Here is an 18,120-nt window from a genome sequence, read left to right on the forward strand (position 1 = left end):
TAGGCTTTGGAATAACTTTAACGTCAATATCGAGTTTAGTTGTTGTGTAGAAACGTTTCAACGGCGAACATTACATTTCTTCATAATACTGGGTGATTTACCTATAGAGCGGACACCACCATTTTTTCCTTTATCTATGAGTTTAGTCAAATTCTGATTTTTTTTATTTTTTGAGTATACTCAAAGTATATACATATTATTTTCAAATAGGTACTTACTGAGATTTTTATATCAAAGGTATAATATGGATTGTCCAGGGCAGGTGATCCAAACTTTATTTTTTTTTAATGAGATCTAACCACTGCAAATTGTTAAACGGCTAATTTTTTTGAAAATATTGATATGTCTAAATAAAAATTCGAAATAGTTTCTGAGTTGTTATAATACAAAGGAATAAAGGATACTTTATTGCTTAAAAATGGTTTTACAAAACTATATAATATGTAATATTTAATCTAGTACTTATTAGTTATTACTTATTATACTCAGACAATTTTTACAAATTTTGAAATGTTATCTAAAATAATAATATTGATTACTATTATTTTCAAATAATCATAGCCCCCATAATGTTATTTATACCACAGGACAATCGTTCTTGAAAAATCTATGTGTATTTATTTACTATATACATACGTACTTAAAAATTGTATAAACTATAGTTTGAATAAATCCATTGTTAAAGGGAAAGAAATGGGACGCGAGTATGCTCGGCAATCATCCTGTATTTATGTATATAGGACAACATGGTCGATCGTGTGCAGTCCCTATAATATTATACATATTATATTAGGGCGACGTTGCTACATATATGAAATGTACTAACCTATCTTTAATAGGTTATTTAATATTGAATCAGACATAATTCACCTTTACGTTTATTATTGATTATAATATTATGTATGTACCCTATTCCACTCTATGCGTTCGCGTTGCATTTAAATCACGGAAAGTGTTATCGTGTTCTCGAATCGAATTTGATCGAATCGAATGTCTGTAACGTATAGGTAGGTATTCGAAACTATAAAACGTATAGATACCCAAAACTCGCGCGATGCAGAACTCGCATAAATATAATATATTGTATATTACTATGCTTAAACGTGCGTAATAATTATATTACGGTGAAATCGTTCGATAATTGAGGAGAAAATGAACCTAATGTTATAAAGGAGAACCTAAATCAATCCATGTCAAGAATGGTTTTTATGTTTCAATATAAATATCTCGGGAAAACTTTTTTCGTCTTATTCATGCGTCTTATTTTTTTCTTACGAAATTGGTTCTTCGTAAGTACAAAGAAAGTAATTTGTCCGCTAACAACATACTCGTATATTATAATATTGTTTTATTATGTTTTAACGCATTCGAAGAATTCATTTTACATTGTTCGTATCATTTTATACATACACATGTGTGTTCGAGTGTGTATGTGTGTGTTGTTTCCAACAACGATATAATAAGTTATAGGTACTTATAAACATCCACCACGGTGTTATTTATCACTCGTTTATTGTAGGTATTTGATCACTCGGTACACTCGGATTACTGCACTACAGCGTGCGGGTGGTGTGTTTAAAATATGTAGTCGTTTTTTCGTGGAAGATGTGGCGCAAAACTTTATTCAAACGTTGCGAAACACTCTGATTTTAACTGCTTTAATGCGCATAGTATTGCGTCAAGGAATAAACAAAACGTTCCGTTTGTACCGCAGAGTACAGACGTGAGTGCAATCAGTAGATCAGCTAATCCTACCTAGGTGTGCGTTACAGTTGTGACTGCAAGTTAAAATGCATAATTTTGGCAGAAACTATATTTTGTCGGCATCGATGCACACCAAAATGTGAGTATGTATAGGTTAATATGCTAATTATCGTTGTCGACTAATAATCGCTGACTACCGCAACGAGTAAATCAAAAAATCAAAAACAGAAATCGTTCATGTTATAATATAAAGAGGATGGTGGAACCCGCGTTACCAACAATGATTTGGAGGAAAAAACAAATCGAATAATTACAGGTACCTATATAATATATATATAGGTGTCGGTTATTGCCGTGAGAAATGCGGGCCTGTCGCGGTCGTCTGCGCATCGCCGCGCGTACGCGGTTCATTGAGAATAATAATAATATAATATATATATTTTTTCATTATCAAACGGCGGCGGCGCCCTAAATTGTCCGCCTCTCTCTCACACAGCCTCTCGCCGTCTCGACGTCGTCACCGTTGCAGCCCGAAGGCGACGACAACGTCTTCAGTCGGCCCGCGTGTGTACGCCGCCACCACCGCCGAAGACCAGTTCAGACATGTCGGAGACCCCGTCCGTTTCATTGTTATCCGTTTTTTTATTTTTTTTATGCTTTTTTATTATTATTATTTTTTTTAAATAATCTCCCCCCCCCCTTGTCTCGCGCGTTTCATTGTTTCTTTTACAGTCACGAGGTATTTTTCCCCTCTTCTTCCTACTTCGCCTCCCCTGGTTTACATATGTACAACCACCGCCGCCGCTTCGCATACTCACGCTTATTATTATTATTATTATTATTATTATACGTACCTATATACTACAGCGCCGCCGCGGCACTGGTTTGAGGAGAAGTTAAGGAGGAAAAGTAGGAGTTGGAGGTGGAGGAGGAGAAGGAAAAGGAGAATAATAATAATAGTAAGATGAAGAAGAGGAACGAATGGAATAGGAGTATATATAATATATCTATAAGGAGAACACGAGAAGAATGAGAAGAGTCATCGGTACGGAATCCGCGCGCCTGCCCGCGACCGTCAAAGAACTACGCCACACAATGATCGTCAACGTACCTGCATATTACATATTTTTATAATATATATTATATTGTAAATAAAGAGGTATACCTACATATAGGTATATACGATAATATTCTCTCGGTATATGGTATATACGCCGCCACCGCCGTTCTTCTCCGGCCTCCCACGCTACGCAATCTTCCCTCCGTGATCTATAGGCCGCGCATACATTATGTACAATGTACGTACCAATATATATGCGTACGATATTATTATAATTTATAATATGTTTTATCGCATTCCTCGTCTTGGGCACACATACACACACACACGTGTTCGAGCGCATTATATATATTTTATTATATTGCGTGTGTGTGTATTATTTAGTACAATGTGTCTGCGCCGCGAGTATACATTATACAGTTTAATTATAAGAAAATTAATATATCTCACGCTTACCCCCATACTACAGCCTATGCGATGTATTACTACTTAGTACTTACATGTATAACAGCTTACGCTCGTCGGTGAAGTGATCGGGAATGTGTAGTTCTTGGGTGTCTTGTGGCAATGTAGCCAGTCTCTCGCATGATACCCTACAAAATATATAACTTTCTGAAGTAGTCATGCTTATAGTAGTATATCTTAAAGTCAAAAATATGTACAACATTAATGTGTATACATATTATTCGTAAATGTTTACAAGCGCTATAAGCAAGTATTTTTTTCGTTGTTCTATAAAGAATATAACTTTTCAGGGATAAAATTATTATACTATATAACACGTGTTATATAGGTACGAAATGAATAAATAAAAATAATTTCAATGATAATTATGCATTTTCACATTTAAGTTTTGAACTACTTTAGCTATATGTACTATACCACAAATAAAATTAAAACTGTATTTTAGTTTTTGTTTGCCAATATTACTTTTATGTCTTCTGCATTGAATCCTAACATAATCATTTTTTTTATTACGATACGGAGTACCGTTATGACTTATAAAATGATAATACTTACCGGAAAAAAGGCTTTATGCGTGCAGAGGATTATCCTCATCGGATGACTCACCCCGATAAGTAAGCCATAAGGTCGATTTGCACTTATTTTTGTTGAGCTGCGCTGAGGAAAAAAAGAGGCTTTTTGTTGAGCTACAATTTAAAAATCATTTAGATAATTATGAATTATTATAAACATATAAAATACATTTTTACGTTTATATTTTATTTCTTAATTAGTTACGTTATTGTAACATAATAACCAAATTGATAGACACATGCAATTATTGGATAAATGATAAATTGAAATGATCGAATCGAGCTTAATTCGAACATTTCGGGTATAAGGAGCGCGCACCCATCAACTCGTTGAGTTATGATACTGCGAATAATATAATATTATACTATTGTCGCCACAACTATAAAAATAATAAAATATATATTCAAAGTCGAACAGCGAACATACCCACTGCCGGGAGTATTAGATTATAATTATTATTCTGTTTGCCGAAACATTTAATCGTTTCATTTTTACTATTTTTTTTAAAATTTTTTTTTTACATAATCGTCATCGTGTTTTAAATGTGTTACTAATAATGTATGCACTCGAAACAGCACAACCGTTGAAATGCAAACACAATCCGAGAAAACGTGCGACTGCAACTGGTCGTGTCCGTGGCGTGCACTCGTCGCGCGCATTTATCGCTGCCCCTGCGTGTACAATAACAACGACTAAAATGATTTCGCGGCGGTAAATTCTTAAATTTATCGCCTCGACCGCGGTAGTCGTTGGTATTACAGGTAGCGTGTGTGTGTGTGTGTGTGTGTGTGTGTGTGTGTGTGTGTGTGTGTGTGTGTGTGTGTGTGTATGTGTGTGTGTGTGCATGTCTGTGTATACTGCTGCAGCAGTCACGTACGCGTAAATAAAACAATTTCGACGCCGTTTCATTTTGCTCGTGACGCTTGTTAAAAAACCTAATCACAACCTATTTTATATTATTATTATTTACCGACCGGCGACAAAGGTTATAACGGGTAGTAGGGAAAGTGAGGGGAGGTAAACTAAATAATAACTTTCTGTTATCAAAAAAAAAAATAATAATAATAATAGTAAGATAATGTCATACACTCATACTATTGAATAAATTATTATTCTGACAATCGATGAATATAATATTATATGTATCTACGATACAAAATGTTATGAAATATTCGTACAATGCATACGACGAAAACGATGTGACCGAACAACGAATGGTCTCAACTAACACCGTATACATATATATGCGACCGATAAACGTATTGAAAAAGCTATAAAAATGTCTATACGTTTTTCGATAGTGACTGAAAATCACCCCAACTTCCGTCAAAACACTATTATAAAAGAGAGCTTATAAGCTGCGATGGTGGTAGGTATAAACAGTTTCTGAGCCTCACCCAAAAGAAAATGTTCTGCCAATGGTGCGGTTATGGTTCCTGCGCTCCCTTGGGTCAAAAATGTGATGGGTTTGACGAGAAAACGTTTCCGAGAGACGGCGGCGGATGCAGCGCGGTTCCGGTCGGGTGGTCACGGAGAATCACATCGCAAAGACAACCGACAACCGACGGGAAGAGAACAATCGCATATTATTATAATATGTATAAGATGTACATTACGACTGTGTGGGTGTGTGTTTGTACAGCAAAAGAATTTCGCGACGGGAACGATGATAATAATAATAATATTATAACAGCGCACGACGACCGCGATTGTGCCATTATTGTACCTATATATATATATATAATTAGCATGTCGTCGTTTCCGCGTCGTACGCAGTACAAATACGCCAAAACTGTGTGAACGAACGGAATAAAATTTTAATTGCGAGACATTTAATATTAGAATATCGTACATAAATTAGGTGAGAGGGATATGGATAAGAGAGCGAGGGAAAGACAGATATAATAGCAATGGATGGCGTTATGCGGATAAATATTATTTTATCGTCCGTGTCAATATAATATATACGCGCGTACGATATCATAATAACATACAACTTACAGGACAACGCGGCTCGATGAATAATGCAAAAGTACGGTAAACTGCGTACAGAAAGCGCCGCCGCGGTGTTTTCCCGCATGGCCGTCCCGGAAAAACGGGAAAAGCCACCCGCCCTTTGTGTTAAAACAATATTGTTGAAATATGTCGTCGTTTTCATGTACAATTATTAATAAGCCAAACTAAAAACACCGCTGCAGTGCGCATTACTCTCACGACTGTAACCGACCGAACTACAAAAACAATACTAATATTTTATTATTATCATATTGCACAATTAGTATAATATAAATTAAAATATTCAACACGCTTCATCGCAGTGCCAGTGGCGTATTTTTGGGGGTTGTTCTTATACGATGTCTGGCAAACGAAATATGATTTTTTTAATATCGTCATGGTAATCATGAGAAGAAATTACTTCATTCAATTCATTATTTTTTTTTCTCAAAAATCAAAATCAACTTTTGATACAAAGACTGGAAATATTCAAATATAGTTATGATTTTATCATCATCCAGATTTCATTCTTAAATAATTCTTTTTCCTCGACATTTTCCAAATGTCTTTTGATTAACAATTTACTGGGAAAAAGTGCGTTTCTCATTCGAAAAAAGGAGTTTGAATCACAACAGGATATTATTATATTCCATTATAAGATCTTAAATTACTTACAAAATCCATGTACTTGGACATTTGATCCTATTAACTATATTTTGGTGTTTTTTAAATTCAGCATATAACGTCATATTATACATCAGCAAATATAAGTGTAAATTGTCTTAACCTAAAACTTTATTATTTATTTGATCAACTTTAGAAAATATGTTAAAACATTTGCATTATTTTACCAAAACCGACTGAAGATATGTGGGAAAAATTAAGTTTTAAATGAATCTTCTCAAATAGATTAAACTTTCGTTAATTTTAAGACTGAAGCAGTATTGTTATATTAATTGTTTATTTTTGTTTCACTTTAATCTTGCCTATAGTCAAATTTTAAGTGACTGCAGTAACTATGGTTGAATATTTTTAAAATTGTATTATAATGACTAAAATTATAACTTTGTAAAGTTCTTAATTGATTAATACTTATCAAAATATTTATAGTGATAATAACGTTAATGTTAATGTTTTGTTGTTTTTTTTTTTTTGCAAATTTAGTTAATTATTATAAAATAAATAAATACCTTAAATGTTAAAATATATACATTTGTATTTTATATCAATGTTAATTAAATTAAGTACTTATATCTATCATATGAAAAAAATTATATAACATATGTCACTATATCTCAATTGCATTTTGCCCTATACAAATTTTCATATCCATGACCGTTTTCACTTAGCTGAATTTATAGTTATACATTGTAATGTAGTTAAAAAAGACTAAATTATGGCGAATAAAACTATAGAAAGTTAGTATTATGTATTGGCAATAATATCGCCTATTTAAGTTACAAACTCACACAATGGTATATAATTATACGGTTAATTAAACATAAAGGTGTGTCCACTTTGCCCCACATTCCCCTACATACACATAGGTACCTACTTTAAAAATCAGGACTTTAATAAATTAATTAACAAAGGAAAAGACGGGGGGTGAACATGCTCGCAGGTGAATCACCCTGTATACACGCATAATACATCACGTATATCTTTAACGCCGCGAGCCCAATAATCGTCATGTAGGTACACACAATTCAATTGTGCATGCTCCGATCGCGCGCGCATTGTTATACCGGCTGGCCGAAAAGTATAATAATATATATATTTATATGTGTGTGCATGGAGTAAGCGCGACCGTGTGTGAGTGTTTGTGTGTACACGCGATGACTAAACAATAGGTATATACATACCTAGAAGTATATATGTTTAAAACAAAAAGTTCTCGCGGTGTGTCCAAAACTTTGCCTCAGGCACTCTGTCTCTCTATTCTATCTCTCTCTTCCTCCGACCATGGCAGTTATATTATGTGCACTGTGAACATGTATTATGAAACCCGAGATTCAGGTATAATCATCGTCGAGACTTTATGTTTATATTATTTTAATAACAATCTAATCGAAACGTATATCGGATGCCGATCGATAGAGTATAATATCTATTTATTATTATATACGTACATCGTATTATTAAACAAACCACCAATTTAATATCGCGTTTGGTGCCTATTGTATGCGAAGATTTCGTCATGCAATCAATATAACATTTTTATCACACGATTTTGTTTCAGGAGCATTTGGGGTACACGCGTTTTTTTTTGAAAAGGCGTGCTTTAAGTCACTTGAATATTTAAATTTTATCACTAGTAATATTATACATTACATTGGTGCACATATACATAATATGTGCAACATTATTAGGGAATTTGACAAGGCATTTTTTAAGGACCTTTGAAATATAATGCTGCACGAGTGGCAGGTGCGTTGCCCCTCCATACACCTCCCTGATTGCGCCTGATAATACGGTCAGATATTAAACGTATACTATGGCTTTTAAAAGGTATTCGCCTCAATTTTATTATAATATTATTTAAGTAGATGCATTATATATATTTGCGTGAACTTTTCGTGGTGTGTACAAATCAAAACTAATCAGTTTTCTGTTTGTTACTCTTTTCATACAAAAATCAATCTTCATTTAATATACTATAAATATTTTTTTAAACTAACCCATTGTAAGTTGATACCTATTTAAACGCGTCTACGTGTCGAATATTTTTACTGACCGTCTGCTCACCATATTTTATTCACACGTTTATATCATACAATTTTTTTGTTTTTTTTTTTGTTTACTCGCATATATTATTCTAATTTGTCAATAAGTTATGTTAAAAAAACTATCGTTTTGTATTTGAATAGATTTGTATTAATGTATGTAATGATAATGAAATGAAGTCGTATAGAAACAAAACAATCAAAAACTATGGACCCCACATAAATAAAATGCATGTTTTGTATTTTAGTTTAAATATTAAATGAAATGTCGGGACACAACAGTGATGTAAATTTAATTATTATTTCTGAAATGTTTAACAAATTTTGTTTTACGATAGTTAACTCTCATCGAAAAATATTATATTATTCTTTAAAAGATACCTATCAATATATTATGTTCAATGGGCCATGAGTCGAAAGATCCGATGAAAAACAATTATATTAGTTATATCTACACACAGCAGCCTAACATTAATTGATGTTTGATTTTTGATTCGCAGGTGAAATACTTTTGCGGTCCCGCAAGGTGGAACACTCGTGCCCCGGCTACAGCTTCATCATCGGGCGCAGCCAAGACGCCAGAGAGCCAGGAAGTGTGGAACGTCGAAGAAGAGGACCTCAGCACCGCACTGCTCACATCCAAGTTGACCAAGTTTTCTGACCCGGAAACCGCGGTCAGGGTACGGGGACTGTTCTCAGACATGGCACGGTCCATGTGCACAAACTACACGACGACAGACTGCTGGAACGGCCGATCTGTGGGAGAGTAAGTATATTTACAACTGCAGTGGCTTAGTCAGAGGAGGAACAAGGGTGCTGCAGCCCTCCTGAAAATTCCATTAAAATTCAAAACGTCGCTTAGTTTTCTGTGAACCTACTACGGTAATATATTTACAGAACATTAAAGCGTTTTTGAATTTTCGTGAAATTTTCTGGCAGAGCTGTAGCCCCCTCGGACCTTTTCCCATCTTACAATCCCACATAATTTTTATAAAATTATAATATACAATGCACTGCCCAACCCTGAATATTATCATCATATTTTTGTCATATATACCTATTACTGTAACGTATTAATTATTTACTGTCGTACGACAGTGTTTTATATACCTATATGGCTATATACAATATTATACATTATATGCAATATAATAATATCACGAATTGTCAAGAGAACGTCTCCACTCACATGTGTCGTTTTCGTCTTATATAACGGTGTAAATAGTAAATTCACGTTGAGCCGTTCTCGTTAAGTTTCGTTAGTTTTAATATTATTATGAATTTACTAATTATTAAATTGAAAGGTAACATCATTTTCTGTGGTTTGTTGGACACTTTTTTCGATATTTTAATTTCGAAACAAATTTTAAGAATGTGTAAAATACTACAAATTAAAAATGCTACTCACTCAAAATTAATATATCGATAAATCGCTTTCAATAAATCATCAAACATTTTTTTTTTATCTTCCTTAAAGTTAAATAATAGGTATAAACACATACTAATATTAAAACTAACGAGGCTAAACGAAGCTAAACTTGAAGGCGGAGACAACAACATTCGGGTGAGACGTCGTGTATTTAGCGTTTAAATTGTCCACTGCAGTATATCATACGATGATATTACGAAATAATAATATTATAGCATATTGTATGCCCAAACAAGACTATGGACGCGTGTACGGCAATTGTTAATAATAATTATATTTCCGAATTCGGTTACATCGACGCACCCGACCTTCGTGTCTCTGCGGGCTTGTTATCGATCTATTGATTTATTATTTATTTATTAAAATAATAGTTATCATCGCTGTACGCAATAATATACATATATTGTATACCTATATAATTCATAACGATGTTTTATTTTTTATGTTACACAGATATACGGACAACGTCGTCGGGCCGTTGTTGAGCGCGCAAATGTACAACCCGGAATTCGATTGGACGGCTTCCATCAACTCCCAAGACAACAAAGTGGCGGAAGTCATCGACAAGCTCAGGCACATCAGACAAGTGAGTTGCACGATATTATCACTTTGGTGTACAGAATATTATATTATATAGTAATGTATAGGAGATGGAGTGTGGTCGAACGTTATTTTTTAGACGATTCGATAAATTATATACGGGGAGGGGTAGGAGGAAATATTTTATACTATATTATACATATTAATATTATTAGTATTATTATATATATTAGTCGGACGAGAGATCGTTTAAAATCGTTAACCGAGCAATAAACGTGATTTATGGACGGAGTATTTGCTGATGTTGTATATAGGAAGAGTGTTGCGGATATTTGTACAACACGTATATATACCTATAATAATAATACTAATAATACATAGTATAGGTACAATATAATAATATATCGAATTGACTAACTTTCCCGAAATTAATGACGAGTAATATACATGGGCTCGGAACGTGGACAAACAATTAATTGTTTGTTTTAACTCTGATTCGGTTCTATAAATCAAAATATATCCATCCGGCAGGAAGGTAAAAAAAACAAACTCCTAAAATTACCGATTATTTACGGTTTAGTTATTCCTATATACCTAGTGCATTTCTTATAATGGACTAATAAAGCATTTAAATTAATGGCATTTGGATATTATATCATAATATGTTACGATGCGTATTATATGCGTATTAACCGTTTATAATGAATAACAAGCAAAACTGACATCTGACCGTCGTAACAGCGATGGGATGGGACTTGGTAAATGTTGAACAGTAGTTAATAGATATAAACGTTTCGACTCTGTTATTATTTTAAAGATATTTTCAATACAACAATATTATCATACTCGAGTGTGAGGGAAAGTAAATCCCCACCTCTCGATATCGACCCATCTCCTCGTAAATACCCGCCGCTAAATACTTTGTCCAACGGGAGAACACGCCGATTCTGCGAATCCTCACTCAACAGTCAACACCTCTCGGCCGAGATCGTTTTCACTATGACAGGTGTCGCGTAGGGATGCCGCTCTGAAGAACCTATTTACGTCGGCCCACGGCGTGTTCACTCGTTGGACAGAGTATATAATATATAGCACCGTTAAAAGTGACCGAATGACATCGCTTGATTTGGGAAACAATTTAAAGGTGTATGAAAAAGTGTAAAAAAATGTGCTTACTTGATATATCTAAATGTCTTATTGATTATAGGACATACGTATAAGGGGTGTACCTACTCCGTCTCCTCTTAATTTAAACACTGCCGAACGAAATTTTTAATTTTTTACTTACCGATTTTCAGATGGTGTTGAATCAATTGAGTTCGAGTCCACAATCGGACTCATTCATGGCCGACGAGGCCGAAGGGTCCGGCGAAGGCAGTGGCACCGGCAAGGGCGGTAACTCGGGCTGGGACGACGACGACGACAACGCAGACTACTCATCGGGTGATGGTTCCGGCGAGAACCCGATAACCACTCAGTTGCCTAACGCCGATGATTCACAATGTAAATATTGTTTTCTTCACAATATTATACGCATGAACATAAATATGTTTATAACAGTTGTTATTTTAGAAAAACAAATAATTAAATCTATAGTAGACATTTTGAAATAACCGGCACTAAACTATGTAATGAAATACCATCTCATATAATAAATCTTCTAATTATTTAATTTAAAAAACAAATTTTGCAATAGCAATTACAATCTCCCGAAAAACTAACATTATAGTAATCAAAAATCAAGCATAGTGTTTGTAACCATCTACTCATGAACCATATTTAATTTATTTTTTTTATCTCTATAAATTTAGAATTCTATTTTTACAGTGTAAAATAATTCTAATATTTAATCATGTACTTCTCAAATGTAAATTAATAGATAGGTATTGTATTATATACAATGTAATTTGGATCACTTGGGCTCCCTCACGAATTTTCTCAATGGGGCTCACTCAGCTCAGTAATCATATGTATATGACATTGATTACTAAACAAATAACTAAATAATAAAGATTATCGCCCACGATGGGTATGCCAATTATTATTATGTAATTATCAGTGATATACCTAGTTAAATATTTAAATGGCAACGCACACGTATGTTACAATAGTAATAATACATCATTATGTATAGGTGCATCGAGACAATGTAATTGTATAACTCAATGTTTTAATCTTTTCTTTTTCTTTTTTTTTTCAGTCAAACCGACTGATAAATCGGGACCGAAATCGGGACCGGACGTAGTGATAAACGCCAACGAACCTTCGGGCGCCACACCGTCTACACGACTGCACGCACCCCTATTGATAACGGTGTGCTTGATGGTCATCCCCGTGTTGCAGCAGCTGCAGACGAGGATATATTTTTAAACGTACTTTTTATTTTTTGTTTTTGTCGCGTTAAGTTATTATTATATTGTTGTTAAAAGAAACTTTGTTCTTGGATTTACTCGGCTTTTCTTTAGGGTACCTTTTCGAAAAAATATATATATATGTACAATTTATAACACTTCTGGACACAATTAATCGTTTAATTATTTTAAACTTTTCTTTTTTCCAAAATGAGACTATTTTTTTAATTTGTCGTCATTATATATTTGTTTTTTTTTTACGTCCTTTAGACTGATAAAATTTGTATTCATATGATATTATTTATGTGTAAAATGTTCTCTGTAGCCTATATGTGTTTATATATATTTGTTGTCGAAAACCAAGCGCAATAATTTGTAATAACAATCGTTAATATAATATTATATATATATATATTATATACCATTAGGCTTATATTATACTAATACGTAATAACCCAATTTTTAACTTTGTCTCTTAACGGTTTATTTGTTGTTCTCGAGCAATAATAATACATAATAATTATTTATATTTTAAAATAATGTAAACTTACGAAAAAAAAAAACAATGTAAATATTTGTTTAGTCTAGTTTTGAACACTTATCCGTAATAATCTATAAATATATTATATTGTTAAGCTCTACACGCGTTTATTTGACGGAAAATTTTGTATTTTCACTAGTTCCGCATTTTTTATTTGTCATTTTGTTTTTACTTTTCTCACTCGTGACGATACGATTTTTTTTTAGTCGAGCGGGGGAACGCACAAAAAAGGCCGACTCCACGGCATAATTTTCACGCTATTATAAGTCATACGTAGGTGTACTATTGTCTAAAATAATATTTCGACACACGAACAAAATTTAATTTAATAATAATAATACTATAATATAAAGTAGCTTATGTGTAGTGCATAGGTAATATTATATTATAATATATAGGCTATTATTTATTAACGTTGTAATTTTGTCATCGTCGTTTCAAGATGGAATCGGATTTTCGATAGAAAAAAAATAAAAAATATGAGCGAGTGAGAGAGGGAAATTAAAAATAACAACCCTCGAAAAACGTAGGTATATGACGTAAGAACGAGCCGACATAATATTTCTTATTATATATATATATATATGATATTGTTTATTTATTTATTTTTTAAATTATTATTATTATCAGAGACACGTTTTTTTGTCTAACGCGTTTTTTTTTTACCGTGAGACGTAATATATATGATATCGTGTGAATGCACCTATGATGTGTGCAACATAATATATACTGCAGAAGACCCTGCGACACCGATAACGGGATTGTGGGCACTGCACGCGAGTGTGGTCGTCATCGGATATTCCTTTTGGGCTTCCAGCGGGTGAAAGAGATTGCTTGCTAAATAAAAAAATTAAATATCCTATATTTTTCGACGTTAAACGTAATAATACATTTCAATAATAATATAATATAGAAGAATTGGATAAATTTATTAGGGAATTGTGTTGTTTTGTATGAAAGTTTTGTTGGAGAAAAAAATTATTATATAATGATTAGCAGAAACTTATTATTATTATTATTTACAATGTTTTCACGTATGTATTGGATTAGTTGTATTTTATTTTTATTATTATTATTTTTTTTTTCATTTTGATGACTGTGATTTGTATAGTTAAGTAGGCAAATTTAAAAATTATTATTATATAAATTGACTTTAATGTTTATTCATGCTAATATAATAAAATATATACTGTATAGTTATAATATATTGTATAATATTATTATAATATATTCTGATACAATAAAGAATACAATTTTTAGACCATATACACATTACTTATATAATATTATACATTTATACGAGTCGAGTTTATATTTTGGTTTTTCTGCGGTTAATGGAAAATATTAAATATAATAACATCAACGGGTAGCACAAAGGACGTGACGCAGGAGATTGGTCTGGTGCGAATATCACGTAGTCGTAGCAATCAACAGTGACGATATTGACGACCCAAAGACACTGCACATATTATAATATTATCATTGTTCGCGCACTGAATGTATTATTGCTATTATTATTATTATTATTATAGCAAATATTATTACACATCGTTGCCAAACTCCTCTCAGACCGTGCAGTGCCATACGCGAATTTCGGTTTGACCGACGACAGTCGCAATATTATTGTATTGTATTGGATTGCATTTTTTTTAAATGTTTATGCCAAGCGCCGATGATTAAAACCAACATATTCGGATCGGGACGCATTATTAACAACTTCATATTAGTATTTTTTTTTGTTATTAGCTCACATTATTTAAATTATTATAGTTCAACAATTACAACTATATACATTAAAAAGAACAAAACAAGCAACAAAAAAAAGACAAAAGACAAAAATAAAGAAAAAAACATATAATACATTAATATTATTATTGGTACTTATAAATATTGCAATAGGTATATAATATGTATGCTATAATGATCTCTAACAGAGTTGAACCGTATACAGTAAATGTAAATGATTTCATACTTCGTGTCTAGTATATATTTTAAGTATTCATCAACGCACACTCATTTTCCGCAAGGGATATTAACAATACACAGAAAAAAAATTTCCAATCAATTTTGTTACATTAATAGGACATAAAATTAATTAGGTGTATTGTGTTCAACACACAATATGAAATAATCCACCAGTACGTTTAACAGTCACCCAGCCACCCATCGACAATTTTGATTGCTGCTGATTAGCGGACAAAAGGTGACTACATTTGATCTTACGCATTTATGATAATAATATGTAGGTACGCTCAAAATAAAATAAAAACAATAAAATAGAAAAATAGAAAAATAAAATGGGATAAAAAAAATCCGATACAGTTGTGTAGGCTTAATTTAAACTTATATACCTGAGTCGTGGTAATATTATAATACTGAAAATGACAATAATTCGTATACTGCATTCGAAAAACGATTCTAGAGGCTTTCGGAATGATCTCTCTGTCAGACATAATAATCGTCCACAGAAAAAGATAAATAGGATTTAGGAAAAAAAACCATCATCCCAAACTAAATCTTAATCGACTACATTTTATCCGTATACGACGGTACATTGATACACTTCTTTCTTCTATCTTTTTACACAATATATTCTTATACTTTGGCCAGTGGAATAATTATTCGTTAGCGATAAAACGTTTCGTAAGACGCAATCGTCTAATCATTTAAAAAAACAACCGACTAATATAGTAATGTATTCGAACGCCGATTGATTGAGTTTCTAGAATAGGTATAGGAACATAACATTATAATATAATTACATGGCTATAATAAAACACGCAGCAATGCACCACGGGATTCCTGGGTTTCGTGCTTACCATCCTTCTGTCCGTGACATAAATGAAGTACACTTTTCACGGTGCAGAGGAGGGCGCGACCAGAGCGGTACGGAAATCACACCGTAGGTCCGCCGCGGTGACCTTTTTCCGCGTACTGTGCAGAAATTCCGCGCAAAGTCGGTTATATATATAGTTCAACCGACTCGAAACGACAGCCCGTACGAAACTAAACCCAAAGAAGCGACGGGGTAACACAGTTATGGGTTGACTGCGACCCTGCAGGACTCATCCCCGCGACCCGTATTACCGATCGTAATATTGTCGTCGGTAGGACATAATTCCCAACCTTCGGCTACCGACTTAAAGGGACTCTACCGATTGACGAGCCACCGGCTGCGTCACCAGGCACTCACATCAAGGTCAATGAGGCACACGGTCGTATGTAATTTGTGCCTAAACTCAAAATTAATTTTAGTGATCTGTTGCACCAGTCTTAAGGTTGTAATTTGTACAACAAAAAACTAGACAAAAATGCATTATAGGCACGTAATCTGTGCAAACTTGTATCTACAAAAATTATTATGATTTGCGCCGCTTTAAAATAATTAACAATAATTTTTAAACTTATTTATAACAATATGTATTTAAAATCATTCGTCAATCAAGATAATCTTAATAGATAAAGAAAATCATTAAAATTTAAGCTAATTGTAATTATTTGAAGGTATGCCTACGTATTTTAGGATAAATTAGTGATATATTTCAGTCAATAATTAAATATGTAAAAATCAGAAATATTATAATAAATTTTCTAATCGTTTGTCTTAAAAATATTCCATGCTACTTATTAGGTAAATTCCATCAATTTAAATTTTAAGTGTGGTGCAGATTACATAATACGCCATTTTGTCTTATGTTGTAGCGCAGATTACCAAAACTAATATTTAGAAGTGTACCTATAATTTGTGGACAAATTAAAAGTACTAAAATGTGTGTAAAAGACAGTGTTGGCAAAAACCCGGGCTTTTTAGAAAAAACACAAAAAACCCAAAAACCCGATGGGTTTTAATGTAAAAGTAATAATGGGTGGTTTTATTGGGTTTTTTCAGAAAAAATCCATCCAAAAACCCTGTGGGTTTTATTGTAAAATATTAATGGGCGGTTTTATCGGGGTTTTTCTGAAAAAACCCATCCGAAAAAAATAAAAATCGGAATTTTTTTCCATGTATTTTTTGCCATGCGGTTTTTTGTTTTTTCCCTTATCGCGTTATCACTTATCTCTATACTGGCCCCGCCAAAACTATATGATAATAATATAAGATATAAACATTCAGAACTTTTCCCAATTGTTAATTTTTATTGACGTTACTACGTTTGTGGCATTATTACGTTTTTTGTTTTGTTGTTAGATTTTTATTTTTTACTAAAATTGTACCTACCTTATTAATTAAAATAATTATTTAGTTTTTTTCAAATCAATTTAATATTTTAATTAGAAAAATAAATAATACCTAAAAGGTAATTTTTTCTGAAAATTAACACAAGTTAAAAAAAATAAGAGTGAACTTCTATTTTATCCAGAAAAGTAACCCGGGTTTTATGGGTTTTTTCAAAAAAAATTAGTGGGTTTAACCCAGAAAAGCAGACCGGGTTTTTTTATGGGTTTTTCAAAATATCAAGAGGGTTTAACCCAGAAAAGCAGCCCGGGTTTTTTCGGGGTGGGCTTTTTCGTGCCAACCCTGGTAAAAGACCATATTCCTTTAACGACATCGATTACTGCAGTATGTTACAGTCGTCTATATTTGTCATTAGACTATATTAGAATAATATTATTATGTTTGTACCACACGACTGAAACGTTTGGAAACATAAACAATGCGTACAATTACATATTACTTCGTGTTAAATAAATGCAGTGTGATAAAACGTTTTAGTATCGAAAATGTACCTACCAGTTTT

At 32.9% G+C, this 18,120-nt stretch overlaps 1 protein-coding gene across 1 annotated transcript in view; it reads left to right on the plus strand.

Annotated features, from left to right (window-relative positions):
• LOC100164483 (division abnormally delayed protein) overlaps positions 1-14,584 on the plus strand; it is an 87,820-nt gene extending 73,236 nt beyond the window's left edge. Inside the window, exons 5-8 of the mRNA XM_008186814.3 lie at positions 9,021-9,286; positions 10,403-10,535; positions 11,788-11,992; positions 12,690-14,584. Of these exons, the coding sequence (XP_008185036.1) occupies positions 9,021-9,286; positions 10,403-10,535; positions 11,788-11,992; positions 12,690-12,859 (774 nt within the window). The 3' untranslated portion in view covers positions 12,860-14,584. The remainder of the gene's footprint in view (positions 1-9,020; positions 9,287-10,402; positions 10,536-11,787; positions 11,993-12,689) is intronic.
• Positions 14,585-18,120: the final 3,536 nt, after the last annotated feature.

The sequence above is a fragment of the Acyrthosiphon pisum genome, chromosome A1 (assembly GCF_005508785.2).
Source record: "Acyrthosiphon pisum isolate AL4f chromosome A1, pea_aphid_22Mar2018_4r6ur, whole genome shotgun sequence".
Lineage (NCBI taxonomy): Eukaryota > Metazoa > Arthropoda > Insecta > Hemiptera > Aphididae > Acyrthosiphon > Acyrthosiphon pisum.